Consider the following 21,322-nt stretch of genomic DNA (forward strand, 5'->3'; position numbering starts at 1 on the left):
TCCCGTGAACTTTTCTCTTAAATGTAGAAAGCACAAACCCAGTTTGAAAGCAGATCAGCTATCACTATTAACAGAATCACATGAATTTCCAAGAATCACTTTTATCACTTTTTCTTGGTACAATATGACAGGCAAGCTGTTGTATCTTTGCTGTGTTTTGCGTGGGTGAGAGAAAAAGCACATCTAAATTCACAAGCCTTGGTAGAAAATGAATTGGCGTTTGTACTACATGATCTACAAAGTGAACACACAAAGGCATTTTGATGCTGTATCATAGTGCCTCTCCCAGCCAAACCAGCAAGGGCATGTCTACTGGCACCAGAAAGATAAACAAAAAATGTTTCTTGTGCAAATCAACATGAGACAAGTTGACCAATGACTAAAAAAAACCATCTCAATGGTTAAATGCCATAAACATCAAAGCTTACAGATTAGATCAAGTTCGTATTATTACTTCTGAATATCGCAGAGAATCTGTTACTACATTTCATTTTCATAAACTTGTTTCTTTTAGGAAAAAATGCACACATTTAGTGCATTAAGGAAGCCCTCCCCTGACAAGTAGTGATGCACCACACACTTTTAGGTGCAGACACAAAAACATAGTCTAATACTTAAAAAAACCAACACAGTTTTAAATTTATATAATTCAGTAAAATGTCTGAACACTGACAACACTTCAAATCAACACTGTGAATATGATATAAAACCATAGGCATGATCCTCTAATGTTAGTCTTAGATCTCAATTTATATTAACCTTTTTCAAAATTGGTATTGCAGAAACTAACAGAATTAAGCAGGGCTTAATATATAAAAATCTACACTCAGGAAAATTCTGATTACCTACTCCTCTGGATAGGTGTGAGTTTTTTTTTTTAAAAAACAAAACAAAAAAAAACTTGTTAGCCTTGTGGCATAATACTCAATTTTCAAATATTTATCCATCTGGTTGCTACTAAGCCTCTGACTGAACTCACATTTTGAAAACTTTACTCTGCAGAGATCGGATCCTTCCCCATGCTGGACAACAGGCCTCTGCTTTCAAAGAGAACACAATTACAAAGGAAGGCTACAGTCATGGGAGAAAATCCACATATGATTCTGAATTGCTGAAGTATTACTGGAGCTTAAGTTGTTGTCACACAGTGCTAACCTAATTTGCAGGTATTGAAAAAAGAAGAAAAAAATACTAGAAAATTACTTCATATATTAACAATAACAGAATGATACTGTATGCACACTTTTGGTTCTTTTCTGTGTAATAAAAGGGATGAAAATATTTTTTTATTAAAAAAAAGCTAACATTTTACTGAATACAGTTCTCATTTTGCATATGGAGAGTCTAAAGTAAAAACTAGTTTATTTGACCATGGTAAAAACAATTCAGTGGCATATCTGGTGACTGATAAAACCTGCCCAATTCTCACATTCATGGCACTACAAACGACAGCAAGACTTCAAACTAACACTGCTATTACAGACTTTTTTCTTTTGCTCAGACTCTCTTTTCTACTCCATTTTCTTTTAATTAAAATATGTCCACTTTGATTCATACATGAATTCTGAATTCTATGGAATCAGTAAGTTTCTCTCACATTTGATGAGGCTAAATTAGCAATCCAAATAGATTATTATGTCATGCTGGTGACAGTGATCTGTTAACAAGAAAGCAGCAGCAATATTTCAGTGTAAACCACAGCCTAGAATGTCCCAGATAAAGAGTGCCCTCGGAGAACATCCATTTGCAAAGCAAGTCTTACGAGAAAAGATTTCATTTTAATGTTTAGTTGCCTATAAAATGAACTGTTAATTGAAACCTACCCAGATTATTTTAAAAGAGTTATTTTAGTTTCAAAAATACTTAGTGTCCCACTCACAAAACACATTTTATTCTCTACTTACAGGGACTATTTCTGTTTGAATTTAACATCACTTGGCACGTGGCAAATACTGCATTCTCCGTAACTGCCAGTTTCCTTCTATGTATATACCCTTACAGCAAACAGAAAGAGGAATAAGTAATGTGGAAGAACACAGTAAAAACACAAAACCCTTTCAGGTATTCAGGAGCAGGTGTAGTACTGTCCACACGTATGACTTCTAGAATTTTGGCAAATGGTAACTGTTTAACAGTAAGCTGTCATAGGGAAATACTGGGCTCCATTTTTAAATACTCTACTTACAGCGATGCTATCAGAGAAGATTTGGATTCAAGTACTTAGATTTTAAACCCTGGAGTCTGAAAAACAAGCAAAACTAAGCTGCTTAGTAGCTCAATTTAATGGGACTTGCACAATCGCATGTTTGCTATCAGTCAACGAAAGAGACTCGACCTGGAAAAGTTACCGGCACAACTAACCAGCGCAGCCGAGTGCCCTGGAACACGCTCAGTGGTACAAAGGATACTAGCACTGGTAATTGAAAGTAAGCTCTGGTTTTCACGGAGAGGATATTGACTTTGCAAGCCGCAGAGACTCAGCTACTTACTCTGTCATCGTTAGTCTCTCCCATGCTTCTATCAAGATTCAGTGGCCGTATAGCACTGAAGACATGGATATCCTTAGCTGTGTTGTAGGAAAATAGAGACTCCCTGCAACTATCAGTTCTAAACTAGCTTTCCATAACCAGAGCCAATTAAATTAAGCCTCGAATGAATCAACATAGCACAAGTTAAGAAGTGGCAAAGCATGCATGCAGAGACCTGCATTTTCAAGTAGCAAGAACTGGCAGAATCGAGCACAAAGATGCATTTGTAATAAGTTGTGCTCATGCTACAGTTTATCTGTTGCAAAGAAGTTTAAAGTTTGTGAGCACCAGAGTAAAAGAGAAACACAAATGCTTGTAGAGTGCAGCAGCATACAGTCTGAACTCTCACTGCAGCTTATAAACCGAAAACGCTGGTAGAACTTCCTGTTCATTTACTTTAAAAATACAACGCAACCACACTATTATAAGTCTACAGGGCCAACCATTTTACAGTTTGTTACCCTCAACTTTAAAATCTATCTACATATTCCATTATAATATTCCACATATTCCATAATATTCCATTAATGTTTTTCGAGAGACAGTGAGCATAAAAAAAAAAAGAGCTTTCCACATCTTTTCTCTTTTAAGAGAGAAATACCCGAAATATACACAACAGCAGTTTTCTGCATCTCCCCCATAATCTGGGTAAAGCTTATTAACTTTCATATCTTGTAGTGTTTTAGTTTAGCTTAAAGAGGTTTTGGGGAAAAAATGTTCACTTTAATACTAGTTTTAAAAGAATTTAAAAGTTAATAAAGAAATTGAGAATAGTTATAATATTCCTCTTCCAGGCCTCAAATCAAACTATAACTATCTATACCTCAGCTTTGCAGAGCGCGCACAGCAGTACAGTTAGTACTGTTTTCAATATTCTCATTTCTGAACATATTTGAAAATCTAGATTATACCCAGTTCTTTCTTATTTTGCAATAGTAACCGTAGAACTCAGAAAACAGTGCAGGATTTTGTATAATTTTGCTACCTTCACATGGAAAACAGCATGAGCTGTCCCCATAGAAGTTTCAGTGAAAGCCAACAGTGTCAAGTCTGCCTCCATCCCCTCTGTATGGGATCCCTAGTTGAATGCTAGATCACTAAATAATTCGCAGGTCTCTTTAATGTTATTAACACATCAAACTTAAAATCATTAACCAACATACTAACATCAACATATCTAGTTTATATAAACACAAGAAGCAACTCTACCTGTATTTGAGGGTTGTGTTTTTAAGATAGTATCTAATTATACCATCATGTGTGAGGAGTTAGAAACCAAAACACCCCCTAAAATTTTGAAAGTCTTCTGAATATAGAATTACCATTAAAATCTGATATTTAATTCACTGGTAGCAAGTGAGGATTCAATATTCCTTTGATATTCTGGTCAAAAATTTCTTCCTGTATCTTGTCTCTCCTCCTCTAACAGAGAGACTAAACTGTACTTTTCTTAGCTTTGGGCTACTGTTTTTTGTTGTGACATCTCCAGAATGAATGCTTTTCATTCCTATTGATACTCCTAAAGGTATTTATGCACTGTGCATATCATTCAACTGCCATTAGGTATTTGTTTTCTAGACTGCACACCTTTACCGCAATACCACATTGCTATCCATTCAAATGAAAGTCCTCTTCCATAAAACACTAAGTTAAAGGAAAATGGTTAGCAGTTTAAATACAAGATTTGCATTCTCACCATTTCTTATGCTTAGATTGGAAGATAATTAATAAAATGAGACCTGAGTGTGCTTCTCTACAACACAAGAGCAGCCCAGTACCAGGCCCTTTTAAAGTACTGGGCCTCTGAACAACCTTTACAAGATCTCATGGCTCACAGTTCTTGTAGTGAGTAAATCTAAATGAAAGTAAAATCTAAATGAAAGTAAAGGAGGATACTGGGTGTTTTTAAAGAAATTCAAAACATTGAGAACTTAATTTGCATTTACCCTGTCTCCCAGAGAACAGTTCCACTAACCGTACAGCGCACAAAGCAGAACTGTCACGAATACCTACAGTAGTTCTTCATTTTGAAATGTTTTTGTCCCCATCTTGTTATAAATTATACCTTTAAAAAAATCTTAAATTTTATTCTTTCAGAACTGTACCATTATCATAGCCAAACATAGCTTCCCCTTGTCCAAAAAAAGAAGCTTGGAAAATTTTAACTCTTCAGTCACGTGGCACCCAGACGTGTCTCCTTGCAGCCATCCTTCCAATTAGCTTCACCTCCCTGTGTATTCGTAATTCCTCCCCTAACTGACAACTGTACCTCTAGATAATAAATTTAGCCAAGAAAGAAGAGGAAGTGACTCCGTTAGTAAACTGTGTTATGCTTCATTCAGAACACTGGTGAACTTCTTTAGATTTTAGGAGTTACAATCGTAACACCTAGGCACTAGAAGCATGTGGTACAATTAACTGTGGTGCAATTAACTTGGAAGACTTTTTAGAAATAGAAGACTGCACCAATGACAAACATTTTTCCACTTACTCCGTTCTTCAGGCAAAGATTGGATTTGTAGGAAAACTGCATTGTTAATGTCAGCCAAGACATCAAAAGCATGGATTACAGTGAAGTACATTGTTCTTCTAGATGTACGTGATCTGCCAAGAAGTCATTTTAAACAGCTGATATTTAAAAGCAGGATGTAGTTAGAAACTGAATTACATGATGTAGATGCACATACTTACTAACCAACCTTAAAATACAAACAGCAAGAAAAAAAAAAAACACAAAAAACCCACCTCTCAGGCTTGTCAACAGTTGGACGCAAATCACTGGAGTCTTTTTTTTTTAGTTAGTCCTCAATCAAACCTCATTCTGCGCCACTGTCTGAGCAGATTGAGTCACATCATTCAAAGAAAGCTGGACAAAAATATCACTGAATGCTACATTGAAAATATGCCACAGGCCCTCATTCTTTATTAATCTTACAGCTCCTTACACATTTCACTTCTGTAACTCAGTTGCACCCGTAGAAGTACACCACCTCCATTACAGAGCTATATTACTCAAAATCATTTCCTGAGCACTGAGCCTGCAAAATACCAAATTGTCAAGAACAGTTTAGCAAAAACATAACGTCATATATGCACATGACTTTCAACTGATAGAGTTAGCAAGTGCTGGAACCCTGCAGGAAATGCAGTCCTCTAACAAAAAATGGACTTTTCTGAAAAACATGCTCAAAATTTCATGCTTATTCTCCAATTGCCAAACAACTGGGATATTCATCCTGCAAGCTACTGCTTTGAAAACTTGCCTACAGTAATTCTGAAACTGAAGCATATTTATTTCATTTTCATAAATCCAGGTTTTTTTTAATGTCTACTGCCAGAGAAATACAGTGAAAGGGATGCAAAGCCCAAGTTTTACATTACAAATATGATCTTAAAACTCATTAGAATATGCAATGTGGAAGCTTAAGCATTCAAATGGATTTTACAGTAATGCTACCCGATCTGACTGAACACATCCACCCAGCCATTAGCGTGCTTCGTCTTCTCTCAGACCTCATTTTGGATAAGTGAGCACAGAACTTGCTAAAGACAAAGGGCCTAACTTCGGATCCTCGTACCTCTGAAGCTGTGCGTGGTTCGCAAATAATCTTACCATCGCAAAAATGTTTGCCACACGGCTTTTTAGGAATGTCACAACCAGGCTAAATAAACAAAGTAATAAAAAGCAGTACCAGATCCCTGCATGAGTATTCCTAACAAGCCATTTTAAGGGATCTCTTCTACTACTAAAGCGACCAAAACCTAGGTGCGTGCAACGCCGCTCACCATCGCGTTTCTGTTTAAAGAAAAAAGCAGACAGTCGGCTTCACTCCCCCGGGGTCAGGAAGCAGCTTTGGAAGGCTGCTGAGCACTTGCGGCCGCGCTCAGCCCACCGAGGAGCCCCCAGGACCGGGCAGTAGCGCCCCGGGGGCTGCCCCGTCCTGCCCGGGGACCCCAGGGGCCGGGGGCCCGGCTCGGCGCGGCTCGGTAAGGCAGAGGGGAGCTTTCCGAGTCGCGCAGCGGAGCCTGCTCTCCTTCTCTTCCCTCAGCGAAAGGGGAAGGAGAGCAGGCATGGGGGAAAGCCGCGAGGGGAGGCGCAGGGCAGAGCCCCCCCGGCCCTCAGCAGCGGATACAGGCAGAGGGACCAGCGCTCCCCCCCAGCACCGCGGGGCAGAGCCGAGCCAGCTGCCCCTCACCTGGTACATGGCGGCCCAGCTGGCGGCCTGGTCGAGCCGGTGGAACTCCTTCTCCATCTCCATGGCGGGGACGCCGCGCACGGCCCGGCCCGGCCCGGCCGCCACCACCCCCCGCGTCCCCACCAGCAGCACCCCGCTGCCTGCCCGGGCTCCGGGCTGCTCCCGAGACCGCCGCCGCCTGGCTCGGCACGCCGCTCCTCCCCGCTCCCCGCCGGAACTACGCCGCCCTCCCCGGCGACGCGATGTCCGGGGCGGCCACAACCGTAGCCGGGGGGCTGGGGGGAGAGAGGGGGCGAGGGTAGACCGGAGCGCCCCGGGGTGGGTCGGGGCGGGCCGCCTCCTCCTTCTCCTCCTCGTTCTTCTCCTCCTCGCCTCAGGGCCACTCTCCCCAGAGCCCCCTTCCTGCCCCCGAGGCGACGAGGAGCCTCTTTGAGGCAAAAAGGGGCGATTTCGGGTGCCTCGGCGCCGCCCCGCCAGGTAGGGCGCTCCCCGCAGGGCTGTGAGGGGAGAGGGCAGCGCCCCGGGGTCGTGTGTGGGAGGGCCTCGGCTGCGGCAGGACGGGCAGGGAGCCCCCCAAAAGTTGTCCCACCCCGGGGAAGGGGCTGTGAGGGGGGCAGCCCCTCCGGGCAGGCGTCCGTGCTGGGGGTGCTGAGCCCCTGTGTGCTCTGACTTCGGGGGTTGGAGGCAGCTCTGAGCGTGTTCAGGAGATGGAGAGGTTATTATTTGCTCTTACACAGGCTGCACGCTGAAACGGGTGCTGTCAGCTGTCCCGTACGCTTTCAGTTGAAGGAATGAGTGCCATGAGAAAATCAGAATGGATTTCGGTCACCTGTCCTCCGTTCTTGTGTTCCTACTCAGAAATGGCCATTACTATCCACATCCTGTCCCAGCAGGTAAACGTTTGCCATCCTACCCCACCCTAAAACACAACATTGAGTAAAGCCTCAGCCTACATGTCTGGTACTAGGGAGCCAACGTGTTCTTCCTGAGGTCAAGACAAGGCGTTCCAAACATATGGACACAGTTATCCCACGCGTAATGCTAGAGCGCGCTTCGTTTCCAAAGTGAGGAATTTTACTTCTCATGTCAGCCAACTTCTGTTTATTAGATTACTATTTCTCAGGCTTTTTGCCCATGTTGCTGCTGAGGGTTGGTGTAGGCTTGGCGTACCTGGTATCTCTGCAGCATCAGCGCTGACCTGAAATGAGATGGTGGGTTTGTGCGATAGGTGTTTCTCAAGTGAATGTGCTTACAAATCCTCTAGGCACAGTATAGATTTAAGACAGTGAGAGTGGCAGGGTTCTCAACAGGCAGGATATATCGATGTCACTGAAGATAGAGGTATTTCGTCCCTTAGCTGCAGCCCTTGCACCACTTGGCTGTACCTTCTAGGGGAAGCTTTTCCGTTGCTTTTCCTAATCATTCGACCAGAGACTTTGGAAGAGGCTGCGTTTCAGTGTTCAGCCCCAAAGTGCCACCCCACTTGAGCCTTGTTTAGTGGGCTACTAAAGGGCAAATGGGTGCTCTCTGGGAAGAGAGGACTAGTCAGAGATGTGAGCTCAGGGGCCCAGAATCTGGGGAGAGGGTTAATGGGAATGCCAACAGTTAAGGCAAGCTGCAGAAAGCAGCCTAATTGGATAAATGGTTTAATCTAGGTAAACAATGAAACATTATTCTCTAATCATGTGCTGAATGTAGTATGGAGGCATTAGCAGGTGGTATTAAGATTTTTTTTTTCCTTTCTTACTGCTTTCTCTTGAACTGATTTTTGGAACTAGACAGATGCAGTGTTAGCCCTGTGAATGAAACTGTTTCCACTTGTTGAAATCAATTTTCCTGGTACTAAAAGCACTGGATAGGGGACTGCATCTTCTCCTAATCTCCTAATCTGGCTGCTGTGAGGCAGTTTCCTTATCTTGAGAATGGATGGTGAATTTTTAACCTGCTGGACCTGGGGACATAAAGACAAATTTAGCAACTTTGCTGCTTTCCCTTTTCCCTGTGATTTCAAGGTTAAGAATTATGAACATATGTGGGGAGTCTTGCTGTGTTTCAGTGACTCCATACAGAAAGATAAGTCTTTATAATGTCACCAGAGAGCAATTCCTGTGGATGGCCATCTTTCATGCAGGCGTAAACCTGATCGTGCCCAGAACAGGTCGGAGCTTGTGATGCTATAGCTACGTGCAACTGAATTACTGCAATGTGTAAACATTTTATAAAGGAAGATAGCACAGAGTCTTTTATGCTTATGTCACCTGAATGGGTGTAATAAATATAAGCAGGGAAGGTTCTTCAGTCAGTCAGCAGTATGTTCTGCTAAATGTGTACTGTTGTCACAGCAGTAATTGCCTTGAATGACAAAAACTCATATATTACCCTGAACAAATTCATATTTTGCTGTAGATTTCACAGAGTAACCCAGAAAAGAAGAGATTATAAAAGTTGGTAGTGTATTTTACATTTTTACATAAATGCTCAGTCTATCACAGTTGCAGTAAGTGTGACCAATAACCCTTTACGATGTGTCAGTCAGGTTCAGTGAATGTTCTTATTACACAACTGGAAATTTTGGAGGGGATAGACCACATAGTCAACATTTGCTTTTCCCTATACATGCCCATACAAAGGAGGTAAAGAACAATTTGTAGCAGTGATATACATTAAGTCATATTTCAGAAAAGCACGGATAACTGGGTCGTATGCCATTGAATTCTTTTGGCTTTATTTTTACGTACAATTGCATGCGATGACATCCACAGCAAACACCCTTACACCCCAAACTGGGACACTTACCGTATACAGTTGGATACTAGTTTATATTAACCAATAAGCTTCAAATCTTTGACATTTTGTACTGCTACAGCAATGTAAAGGGCATATAGGGCCACCTTATGAAAACATCAAGTGCATTCCGTCTGTAGAAGATTCTGGAAGGTTCTAGAATTCCTCCTGGTGAATCGGAGAGACTGCCCTGCCTTTTTTTTTTTTTTAACAGTTGTAGGGATTAATAGTAATTTTTATATGGTCCCTAATATACGCTAGGCACTAGCTACCCACAAAATAATGTGAAGCAGCCTGGGCTTGCGTTTAAAATGAACATTAACAGAACAATGAAACTAACTCTATTATTTTTATTTCATTTGAAGCCCATAAAATGACATACTCAGCTTAATCACGTTAAAGTCTTTAATTTGCATTTCTGTTAACAATATTCAGCATTTTGAGATGGCCTAGTTTAAAATGCCCAATGTCATAAATCCCAATTAAAATGTCTGCAAATATGATACATTTTGTTTCTTCACTGTTTGATTTTTGAATACAGCTTTATAGTTGTATTAAGCCAGTTCTAGCAGGCTGTATCTCCAGTGTACAACTGGGGACTTCTTATTCACATTCAACACGCTTTATGCAGTTGCCTGTACATATTTGTTCCATTATTCTATGTTAACATCTCCTTTTATTTAGCAGAAACATAACCTCATGTTAAACAGAGCTCAGACTTTCATCCTCTAATGCGTCCTTTTGGTATTACATCTTGGGCATTCTTTTTGTTTCCTCTTTTGTTTCAGTTAAGCATTCGGGATTGTTATTGTGGAAAGTTCATTTCTGCATTGATTTTGCTCTCGCTAATATTACAACATCACTCAAGGCTCTAATGATTCACATAATACCCCTTGGTTACTTTGAAGAACCTGCAGGTTCACAAACAAAATCCAGTGCGACGGGACGTTGTCACGTGGTATAGACTGTTTTGCTTCTGATTTTGTTCTGATGTTAGCACCAGCTTTACAGTGATAAAATCATTCTTGATTTACGTAACTGTATGCAAGATCAGGATCAAGTCTGGTATCTTCTATCTCTGTGTGTCTTCTGTGGTAAAAGCTTGCAATTTTTTTAATACTAAGCTTATGTACAGAACTTAATGTTCAGGCTCAGCTACCTTTAAAGCTCCCTGAAGAGGTAAGTGGTTAAGAATTGAACTCAATAAAAATAGTATGGTTAGTGGAGACTCAGGATGAAAGGCTACACTAGGAAGCAGTAGAAACTATTAAATATTCTGTAGTGATGTGCAAAAGCCAGATCACTTTTTCCTGTAGAAAGAGAGAAGTTACAATCAACATGGGTTAAGGAGAAAATTACTTTAGTCCGGGTGTTAGGAAGCTCACCAAAAAGGAGGCTCAGCTTCTAGTCCTGCTGGTTGTGGGTCTTTAATCTGTGCAAAACAATTTAAGATAAGGAAGGAAGGCTAATGGATCTCACCAGACTACAGGAAATCATGGTTAGGACACTGCTGTGAAAGATGCATTTCCCCAGGCAGAGGCAAGAGCTGAATGCAGGTCTGCCACATCCCAGTATTGCAGGAGATCTAACTGCTGAGGGGTTTGTTGAAAGGCGATTCCCATCCGCAGCTCCTGTCTGTGTGTTCTGAATATGCACTGCTGATGCTTTGAGTATGTTTTCAGGACCAGATACCTCAAGGAATGTAAGTAAAAAAAAACTACTTTTGAGTTGAGGGCTTAGACTAAAGAGAAATTCTGCTTTATGTAATTCTGTCAAAAGTTGGGGGATTTTGTGCATGCAAAGAGGTCAGGTAGAGAATTTTATACTCAAGGTTTTAGGCTGATTACTTAAGAGACCTTATAATCTAGCAGAGAATCTGCTGGGGAGAATGCTTGGCATCTTTTTGATGAGTACAGCTTCTTTCTGAAACCCATTAGAAGCAGTGGCATTGCTTCACTGCAGAGCAAGCCCTCCTGTGAGTTCTAATCCATGTGAAGTGGACCACTTGACCTTGCCTCCTAATGAGAACAGATAATACCCTAGAGGCTGGAGTTTGTGCTGAAGAGGAGATAAACAGAAGATAGTGGGAGGACAAGAGTGTGAGCAAGCAAATCACAGCTCATCAGCGTGCAGCAGAAAATTTCATTTGATACACAAATGCCAAAAATCTTTGCTCCAGTGCACTTGAGGACTGTGATCATGGGAGATGGCGTTAAGCCCTAAGTGCTACAGAACCACTGCGTTCCCATTGCAGCGAGGCATCTTTAGGCAACGGAGGCGGTGCTGCAAACTGAAGGTCTTGGTAGAAGGAGAGCTACAGAGCAGAGAGGCACACGGGTTCTACAACCTCCAGGTACCCTGTCCTATGGAGAGAATCAGCTCCTCCGTGAACGACAGGGGAAGGGGTCAGCATGGAAGTGGTGTGTGTTGCTAGACTCGTGGCTGCCTAATCAGCTAGAGAGCGGTTGTGGCTCTCGGGGTTGGCTCCACGTGGGTTTGTGCGTGGACATGGCCTCGGATGGAGCACTACTGGAACGTGGGCACCTTTACACAGCAGCTTGGGCCAAAGGGACCTAGGAGCTGGGTTGGATCAGGAGCAAAGGAAGCCGCAGACTGGAAAACGAGCATGGATAACAGCGGTGAAAAGGAGATATACATGAAAAAAAAAATCTGATGGCAAATTAAAAATCAAAATGATTTAAAAGCAACACGGGTTTTCTGACGCGTGGTTCATGTTCTCATACAGCTCACTGGGTGACAGCACAGCCATGTTAATATTTTGGAAGGTGCCATCCACTGGCTAAAACGCTTTACATGCTCCAGCACAGACCTCTGGTTTCAGAGCTGGGGAAGGTCACCGTGTTTAGATCTCATCTGTCATATGGTGGTGGTAGATTTGTCACCAACGTGTCTGTACATGTGTAACCAGGGATCAGCTGAGCTAATCTTGAGTTTCAGAGGGATGACTTCAAAATGTCGTGATGTGATTCACACATTGACACAGAGCTTGGTGCCCTCCTGCCTTAACCTAACTCGTTGCATGGCTCTTACCAGTTCTCAAACCTTAGTGATTCAACCTGGCCCTAAAATGATTTCTGTTAAAGAGGATTATGAGAGAGAAAAATACTTGTAGCATTAAGAAACACATGTACTAGTCAAAGAAACCGCTTGGTGTCACTCTTTTCCATGGTTAATACTGTATAAAGCTAAGGAAATAGCTAATTGTTCTCTTAGTTGGTGTCTCCTTTTGGAAACATTGCTGTGGACAACTGGGTAGGAGCAGAGCTGGTCGTGTAAGGAAACAAATGTTTTCCTCTTTGAAATGAACTGCTTTCTGTAATGATAATTATATCAATACCCTATATTACTCATTACGATGCCTCTGATTCTAAATTTCAGCCTTGTCCTTGGAGAATCTGAATAGTTGTAGCTTATAAACTGTGGGCAAACAGGAAGGAAGGGAAGATGGGTAGGGTGGAAGGGAAAGAGCAAGATGCAGAGGAGGCTGCAGCACAGCAGCATGTCATAACTGGTCGTTTTTCTGCTCCAAAACAAGTAGTGGAACAATTGTTGTAGTCTTTTGTAAGGTAACTATGGCCATGTTTTTTCATTTTATGAAAAATATGAAACATAGTTCAAAATTATTGTTGCACCAGTGCCGTAGGGTCTCATGCATAGACTGTCCCCTTTTAAATTAGGCTCTGCATGAAAGCAGGATGAAAAGACCACCATTGAGCCATTTTATCAAGTAATAAGTAAAGTTCTGTTTTTGTTTTTTCCCTTTGTTTTAGGGTCTTAAGGCTGTTAGTGTATTCTTTGAAAACTGCTTTAAGAGTTGATGGAAGATTATTAAGAATTGTGTGACTTAACTTTCTACATTGTTCCCTTCCATTCTTCATTGTGAATATGCACTTTTCCTAGTGGCAAAATATTTTGGTCTAAACTGCATCTACATGGAAAATCAACCTTTGCATAACTTGGTTCATTCTGTAGGATTTTTGTCAGTGAATTCTGAATTATTTCCTTCTCAAGAGGAAGCAGTAACTTTTTTTTTCTTTTTTGAAAATATGGCACTATCTAATGATAATTGGGATAGAGTAGAATAGGTAATAGGAATGACTGGTTGGGAGATCTATTGAGAAAGTCTGTTTTCATGACATTTCCAGTTTTAGCTTGCAGTGTAATGAGGATAAATTAATCTCTGGTTTATGGATTTATATTTTCAGTTGAAGCCAAAGGGTACAACATGTATTAACTAATGCTGAATTTGACTCCACAGGCTCCATGCTTTTGGATGCCTTTCTCAGTAGAATCGAAGGTCTTAAATATATTCCAGTCAAGAATATGGGCTGAAAAGGGCCACTTGGATCAGAGATCTGACCCCTACAAATGTGTGCAATCATTTAATAGATATTTAGTCCTCAAATGACACTCTCCACATACATCCACAGCAGCAAAATATTTCCTAACAGCATATATGAAATTTAAGATCCACCTTGCAAAATACTAGAAGTTGCAAAATCTGCAGAGCATTGCAGGAAAATGGCAGGGGAGATAAAAAAAAAAAACAACACATTGCTAGATCCTTGTAATAACGGAGGATTAAGTAACTGAAAATGTTCTGTGATCTCAGGACAGAACTCTTTTTGCACTTTAGAGACGAAGGCCTATTCCCAAAATAATACTTCGCAAAATCCCCAAATAATTCCAACATGTATAGCCTAGGACACATTGCATTCTCACCCCAATATATTTTGCTTCAGATTTTAGCTGGTAAACTGTCCATTAGAACCTGACAGTGGAAAAGAAAAAGAAAGGGTTGGATCTCGCTACTTGCTCTGCTGCAAAAAAAAGGAAGATGCTTGTCCTCAAACATACATCCTTCCTTCGTTCTGCATGGTTCAAAGAAATTTAATGAGTTAAGTAGCAAATATGCAAAATGTGTTATGTGGAGCGTGGCAATATAGGTGATTCCTCACAACTAGCTGCTAGGTTAGCTATCAGGCTTATTCTTTACTATTTGGAAAGAGAAGTCCTGTACGATTGGATAACCTGAATGCTGCCAGCAGGACCAGGATAATAAAAGCTGTGCTCACTGCCTCTATTAAAAGAGAGTGAGAACAACCTTTTCAAAGCACATCAGTTTGCACTAAACTAGCTTTAAGAAATGTGTGTAAAGGAAAGAAGGAATATCTACGTGCTATCTATATATTGAAGTTCCAGCCGTGCACATTTTGCTGCTCCTGATATTTTTCAGCCTTTGTGGGTTTTGCAGAATGTGTTTAGGGCTAATATACTACATGGCAGCAGCGAGTAGAAGTAGAAATTTGTGAGCTTCCAAAGACCATTTTACCACTGGATGGCACTGTAGTCCTTAGTGCTCACAGTAATCACAGCCCTAAATAATTTTTTTACAATTAAGAATTTTAGGTCAAGCAACAGCTAATAGGGAAATAGTTGCTGGAAAGACTTTTTATGGATAATGTGATGTTAATAAAATAAAATTGCATTGCAGAGCTGGCTTTAATTTCATAGCATTAGATACCAGGAAATCTGTGTTCAAATTGTGCCAGGTTGCTTAGTTTTCTAAATAAAAATTTCAAAATGCAATTCATGCTGCTACAGGGTATTCAGGTACTGTGTGCTCTTTACTAGAATGGAAGATGTTATTGTTATGGTTTCTGATTATAGGATATGTTATCCCAAGGCTTTTACTTGCTGTTTTATGCTTTATGCAGTGTTTTATATTAATGAAAGAATAATGTTTTCAGCAAGCTTTCTTTAAATAATCCCTTTTCTTTTTCTTTACAACAGGGATGGCATATCTGAATTTGGAATCACCTTCACCTGAATATCCTAGGGCTACAGAATGGGTGAGTGTTTAAGTCTGGCCTTATTGCGGAGATCTTGCAAGCATGAATATGTTTCAAGTTGAAGACAAGTGTTTAAGGAAGTGTCTGTAGTCATTCAAAGTTGTGGCTGCTCTTTGTACATATGCAAGGAGGCATTAACTTAAATTTGGTTTATTGGTACACCGTTGGTTTAATACTGAGACCATTATGTCACTGTTATCACTACGACCATGGCATGGCATTCAGTGCAAGCAGGCCAGCTGCAAATTTACCTAAGTTTGCCATGGCATTTTGCAGTCTGCTCTGATTTTATTCCTGCCAGTACACGCAGTCCGAAGCTATGAGAATTATATACATGAACTGCGGACTAGACTTGAAGCTGTATACCCAAAAGCCAAGTCTGTGGCAGCAATGTGGACCTAACCTCACCTCCTGTGCCACCTGTTGCTGGTTTCTGTGGCGTACCACCCCCTCAATTGTGCCAGCCCAACTATTTATGCAGCTGCACTTGGAAATGGATCTGGGAACTCATCTACTTGAAAAAAGATCCTAGGTTTTCTTCTGGCTAAGTTTTAAGTCAGAGCAGGCCTCCAGTATAGGGAACCATGTGGCTACACAAAGCATGTTTTCTAGAAAAACAGAGTGCAGTAATGCTGGGGCAGGAAGATTACAGGAGACAAATATCAACACCTCAAGCCACTATTGCCACTAAATTCTTCATCTTGAGACACCACAACTAAATCTATGATTTCAGTGATTCACAGAAAATTGTGATTTAAGTTAAGGTCATATTTTAAATGATTCTCTCTGGACCTACTTCCATATACCATCTCCTGATGGCCATGGATATAGTATAGGCCATGACAAGCATAGATAAACAATTAGAAGCACAGCTCAATGTGGAGCTGAATATTTATTACAAAAAAAAAAAAAAAAAAGCCATAAACAAGATCACTGTAGCAGCAGAAAATGCCTTGTGTGGAAGGAGTGTTTGTAATTCTTTTTATCTAAGAAGAGAATGAGAGCTTCCAGTTTCCTATCAACCTCTATTGGAGGAAAGTAGTGATATGAAAATAAGAGTATGTCCATTTTAACAAGTATTGTGAAGCAAGGGTGGCTGTTTTTGTCCTGTCCTGTCCTCTAAAGACCAATTGTTTCTGGAGGCATATTTTACTTCTTTTATAGTATGTGATTTCTAGCATTCTTAATATATTTCCCATAAAGGAAAAGGAGCTCAGATCAGCTCCTTTTTTACTTAGTCCAAGAAAGACTCAATATAGCTGCTTTAAAAACCAACACCACATTTGGGATGGCAGTAGGTGGATTTACACATTGTATTCCCCCAGCACTGTAGATAAACAAGTATCTTTCAGCTGAAATATTTTTTCCAAGTCAGATGTAATAAAAATTCCAAACGTGGCCTAGTTCGATAAGCAGGCAAGCCAGAAAAATACTGCTGCAAGGGAAAGAAACCTCAGTGCATGGTTGGCCTTGGTCACTACCTGCCAGGAGAAAAGGGACCTATGAAACTTTCTTCTAACGTATTATCTGACTCTTATCTACACAAACACTTCAGAGTTCAGGAAGAGCAGCCAAAGTCAATTTTTGCTTAGTGTGTTTAAAACAAAAAATAAACAGAAGGGAGAAGTGCGTGTGCAGGAGGAGGTGTTGGGGTGGAGAATGGATGGGGTGGTGGGATTGGGGAGGGAATGTTTTAACCTGCATTGACTCTTCTGAAATCTCTTGGAAGTATACACGGTTTTTTGAAATGACAATGACATTGCGCAATGCATAATTGGGGCGGTGGAGAGCTGCTGGCTTGCGTCTAGGGGCCAGTGTTCTGTCTGACCTTAACAGGTAGGTGAGACAATGGTATAAATTAGAGAACAGATTTGTCATTACTGTATGCCAGTTAACTCACTCCACAATGCCTGAAAAATGCCTTCTGAAATGCATAAAACACAAACGGAGTTTTCAGGTATTAGTGTGTTAATATTTTAAAATACTAGAATAATAAAATATTTGCTGATCCTGCAGTACTCCAGAGTGCCTGAAATCTTGTGGGCTCTCACAGTGTGCACTGTCCAGACACAACAAAATCCTTAGAATTTCAGGAACACTTTGTGAACTTACCTGCCTTGCCAGCTGAAAAGAGGCACCTTAATGTTACTTCTGTCTGGATCTGTCTGGTGATTGAGAGATTAGCTATTCTCTCTTCCCACCCTTAACTGAAACGATATTCTCAGACCACCTGTCAAGTCAGCTTAGCACTGTATTTAAATTGATATGGCAATATTTCATCTGTAAAATTCTCCTTCAGTTTACTGACACCTTATTTATTGAATGTAATGGCTTATAAAAACTACAGGGGCTAATGCTCTTGGAATAGCTTGCTGTTTGGTGGCCAATCAGCACTGTTTTTCAGAGTTGCTCTGATCCAAAGGAAGCTCCAAGAATGATTGTGCCTCAAGAGATGTATTTCCTTCCAATTCTGTAATATCGATGCAAAGTATAAATGGTTTGGCATCATCTTTTATGATGCAGCCTTGGCCCTTTTGTTATGTGCAATCTGCTCTGATATTAAGGAAAAAGGGCAAGTTGCAAGTCCCTTGTTTACTACTTCTTCTCGTTGTGTGAATTAAATAGGGTGATGTACAGAAATTCGTTTCCATGAACAGGATTTCATTAGATTGAGTGGGAATTCAAGAAGGAATTCTAATCTGATATTGTTGAAGGTTGCCCATGTTCTGCTTCTTCATGGATTGTATGAAAACTAGGGTTGGGGCAAAACTTGCAGCTTGTGAATTTTCCAATTTGTACCATACACACCAGCTGGAAAAGTTGGTCTTTATATTTAATGAAAGAAAGGAATGATATTAACGTTTGGTTGGAAGAGATCTCAAGAGGTAATATTAGGGATCAGCTAGAAGGATATTTTTTCCAAATGTCTGTCTGTGGATTCCCAAGCAGAGAGCTACAGAATATATTGGGAGTGGAAGGGAGGAGAGTATATTGCCAGAGCTGCTGTGATCAGAGTGCAGGGTATATCAAGGAGTTGGAGGTGAAGATGAGGCTAAGCAAAGCATTTCCATGCTTTTGCCTATTGCCTTCTCTCAGGCGCATCTTCTGTTAGCTCAGCAGCTTGCAGCATTGACCTTCCATGAAAACATCTATGTGGATATCCCTTTCTTATGATTAATGTAAGAAACACTGAGAAATCATCTGAGGAGAGGAATACTAAGAGCACAAAATGTGTTGGAGCAGGGAGGATAAGCGGTCAGATGGACTTGAATGGACAGTAAATGGGTGAAGATTCTCTAATACCCTCAGACATTGTATTCCAGTGCTCCAGTACCATCATTATTAGACATTTTCTTCTTTTTTTTTTCTTCTTTTTTTCCAGTGCTAAAAGAGGGAAAGGATTAGCCTGGATGTCTTGAAGGAGTATATAATTTATGTACCAGTAATGATAAGTGATATTCCAGTAGAATTTTCATGTGCTGATTTTACATATTAAACTGTTTAGAGCAGATATTTTGGGCATCCAAATGCATATGTAAATGTCCATGAGAATGGTTTGCAAACCAATAAGGAAGCTGAATGTGCATGTGGCTGATTACACTGGTAAGCACCTGTAGGAGATGTGGGATGTGAGCACGGTTCTACCAACTGCATGTGTAGTCAGAATAATGAAAAAACAGTTTTATAAGCATTTTGAACTTACATTTGCATGTTTAGCATCTTTAAAAACCAGTTACTTTGTGCCATCAGTCAGCAAGCATACCACATGTGAATCTTTTTTGAGTACTCTGGCTAAAGGATTAAATCATAACCTTTGCTTATTTATCATGAAGGCAGCCCTTCCAGCACGAACGAATGCCTATTTTGTAGCTGATAAATTAGGAGGAAATTTAACCAAACCAATTTATTCTGTTTTCTATGAAAAATCTTGTCTGTGAAAACAGAAAAGCACTTACAAAATGTCAACATTTCGCTCCTATCTGCATGCAGATCGATACGAGTGGGTCACAGCAACCTCTCAGAGAGCAGGTCTGCGTGACAACCAAAACTAATATGTATCTACCGGTCTCCGAAAAACACACACACAGACCACCTTTATGCATGGAGTGTCTGCTCCCTACGAGCTGATTTACATCAGAGAGGTCTGAATGATCTTGTTTCAAGATGGCTTCTTCTAACTTTTCACTGTAGCAGGAATTTCATCAATACAGACAGGCATGTTTAATCTTTAAGCAGGTATTCTGCATTGCTTGGTGTTTCACTTTGCTTCTTTGTCAGATGTCTATCTTATATTTAAACATTTTTAAAAGGCACAAATGTGGGAAAAGTTCTCTAATTGCATGTGTAATGACCACCACAGTATGCAGTAAGCAGCATACGTCTGTGGCTTGGGACAGCATTTGCAAAAGCTATTACCTAAGAAGCTTAAAAGACATTTCTGTGGTACGAATGGTCGAGATGCTAAACTGACACAGGAACATGGTGCACACTGCTGCAGATATATTACTTAGCATTACCCTAAACTGAGGTGTAGCAAAACTCCTTTCTGCCCCACTTCTGGTTGCCTCACATCTCATGATTTAGCAAACCTGTTTCTGATTTGGGTGCTAGTGTTCTGTCATTGTGCATAGATTTGGAAGTGCATGTACACTGTGTGATGTGAAAATACCAGCAATCTGTTTGGAAATTAAAGATTCAGGTACTTCAGTTTTGTAACTGCTTTTGAAAATCACAGAATAACTGTGTACAATGTCCTGTATGGTGTACAGAGTCCGAATTCAGCTGAGAAATAAATGGTAAAACTTTTTTTTTTTTTTTTTAAAAAAAAAAAAACACAACAAAAACACCCTAAAAATAGTGTCTGATCTTGGTGTCATGAAAATAATTCTTCTTACCTAGACGCATAGTCCAGTAATACTGGTCGGATTTAGTGTACACTGTGGTCTGTGTTTAGCACCCCTATAATTTAATAAGGAGCCAGGAAAATGTTGATGGATTGAAGGTAGCTTTAATTTTAAAATCTTCAATGAAACAGCAAAGTCAGAAGATAAATATAAATACTAGGGATTTAAATTTAGCTCCTACTCTTTGGCAAGTTAATTGAAAACTGAAATACAAAGAAGTCAAATATGAAGTACATTGCAAAGACCTGACTTTCTGTTTTTAAGTTGTTTTCTACTAAAGGCTTTTCATTTACTACCGATTTCATATGTGAGGTCAGATTCAGCAAAACATTTTAACTGTATGGTGGACGTTCATACTTAAGAATGTCCCTAAGAGGTCTGCTGAATTAGTCAAAGTTCTGAAAATTAAATTGTCTATTTAAAAGGTAATACAGAATACATATCCAAATTTTCCCTTATCTGTCATGTTCTTCTATTACTTATTAAGATACTGTTAAACATCACATCTAAATATAATATTTAATAAATAAGAAACGAGATGGAAAGATGAATGTGTTCTCCTCTACCCAAAGGACGAAGCAGTTAAAACTATAACCAGATTCCTCTGTGTCTGATCTTTTGGTGATGAACACTAGCTCAGTAAAACCCTGAAGTATGTGGGACAAAAATCTGGCACAAATATAAATCTGAATCATTGTAAGCAGTTCTTGTAAACATTTCTCATCCAACAAACCCCAAATTCCTAAACACTTGATAATGAATCTTTCTTACAGCTCTTTGTAACATCTGTTTTTAGTTCAGGTGCAGCAAAGGCACGCAGCGTAGTGTCACAGTTAAGATGTGGCCACATCACCCAGAGAAGTCAAGAATCACCAGGCCTCATAAATCACTGTCTGTCTGCTGAGCTGTAGTCACTGACCATGAAGTCATTTTTAGCCTGTGCCAATTCTGTAGTAAAATGTGTTAGATTAAATCATCGTGAAGGTTAAAGGTAGGGCCTAGCATTACATTTTGGAGGTTGTATCTAGTCCATTTTA

The 21,322-nt window shown here is 40.3% G+C and overlaps 2 protein-coding genes across 10 annotated transcripts in view; one reads left to right on the forward strand and one right to left on the reverse strand.

The window, feature by feature from the left end:
* The window catches only part of PTPN1 (protein tyrosine phosphatase non-receptor type 1), a 44,975-nt gene extending 37,990 nt beyond the window's left edge, over nt 1-6,985 (reverse strand). The window contains exon 1 of the mRNA XM_083801412.1: nt 6,725-6,985. Coding sequence (XP_083657538.1) covers nt 6,725-6,787 — 63 coding nt within the window. The 5' untranslated portion in view covers nt 6,788-6,985. The remainder of the gene's footprint in view (nt 1-6,724) is intronic.
* LOC310882529 (uncharacterized protein) overlaps nt 6,973-21,322 on the forward strand; it is a gene marked incomplete at its 3' end in the record, with an annotated part of 172,510 nt that continues 158,160 nt past the window's right edge. For all 9 annotated transcript variants that reach the window (XR_014572998.1, XM_083801432.1, XM_083801423.1 and 6 more), the window contains exons 1-3: nt 6,973-7,201; nt 7,462-7,617; nt 15,323-15,381. Coding sequence is in view for 2 of the 9 variants with exons in the window: in XM_083801423.1 (XP_083657549.1) it covers nt 15,378-15,381 (4 nt within the window). The remainder of the gene's footprint in view (nt 7,202-7,461; nt 7,618-15,322; nt 15,382-21,322) is intronic.

The sequence above is a fragment of the Anser anser genome (genome assembly GCF_964211835.1).
Source record: "Anser anser genome assembly, chromosome: 16".
NCBI lineage: Eukaryota > Metazoa > Chordata > Aves > Anseriformes > Anatidae > Anser > Anser anser.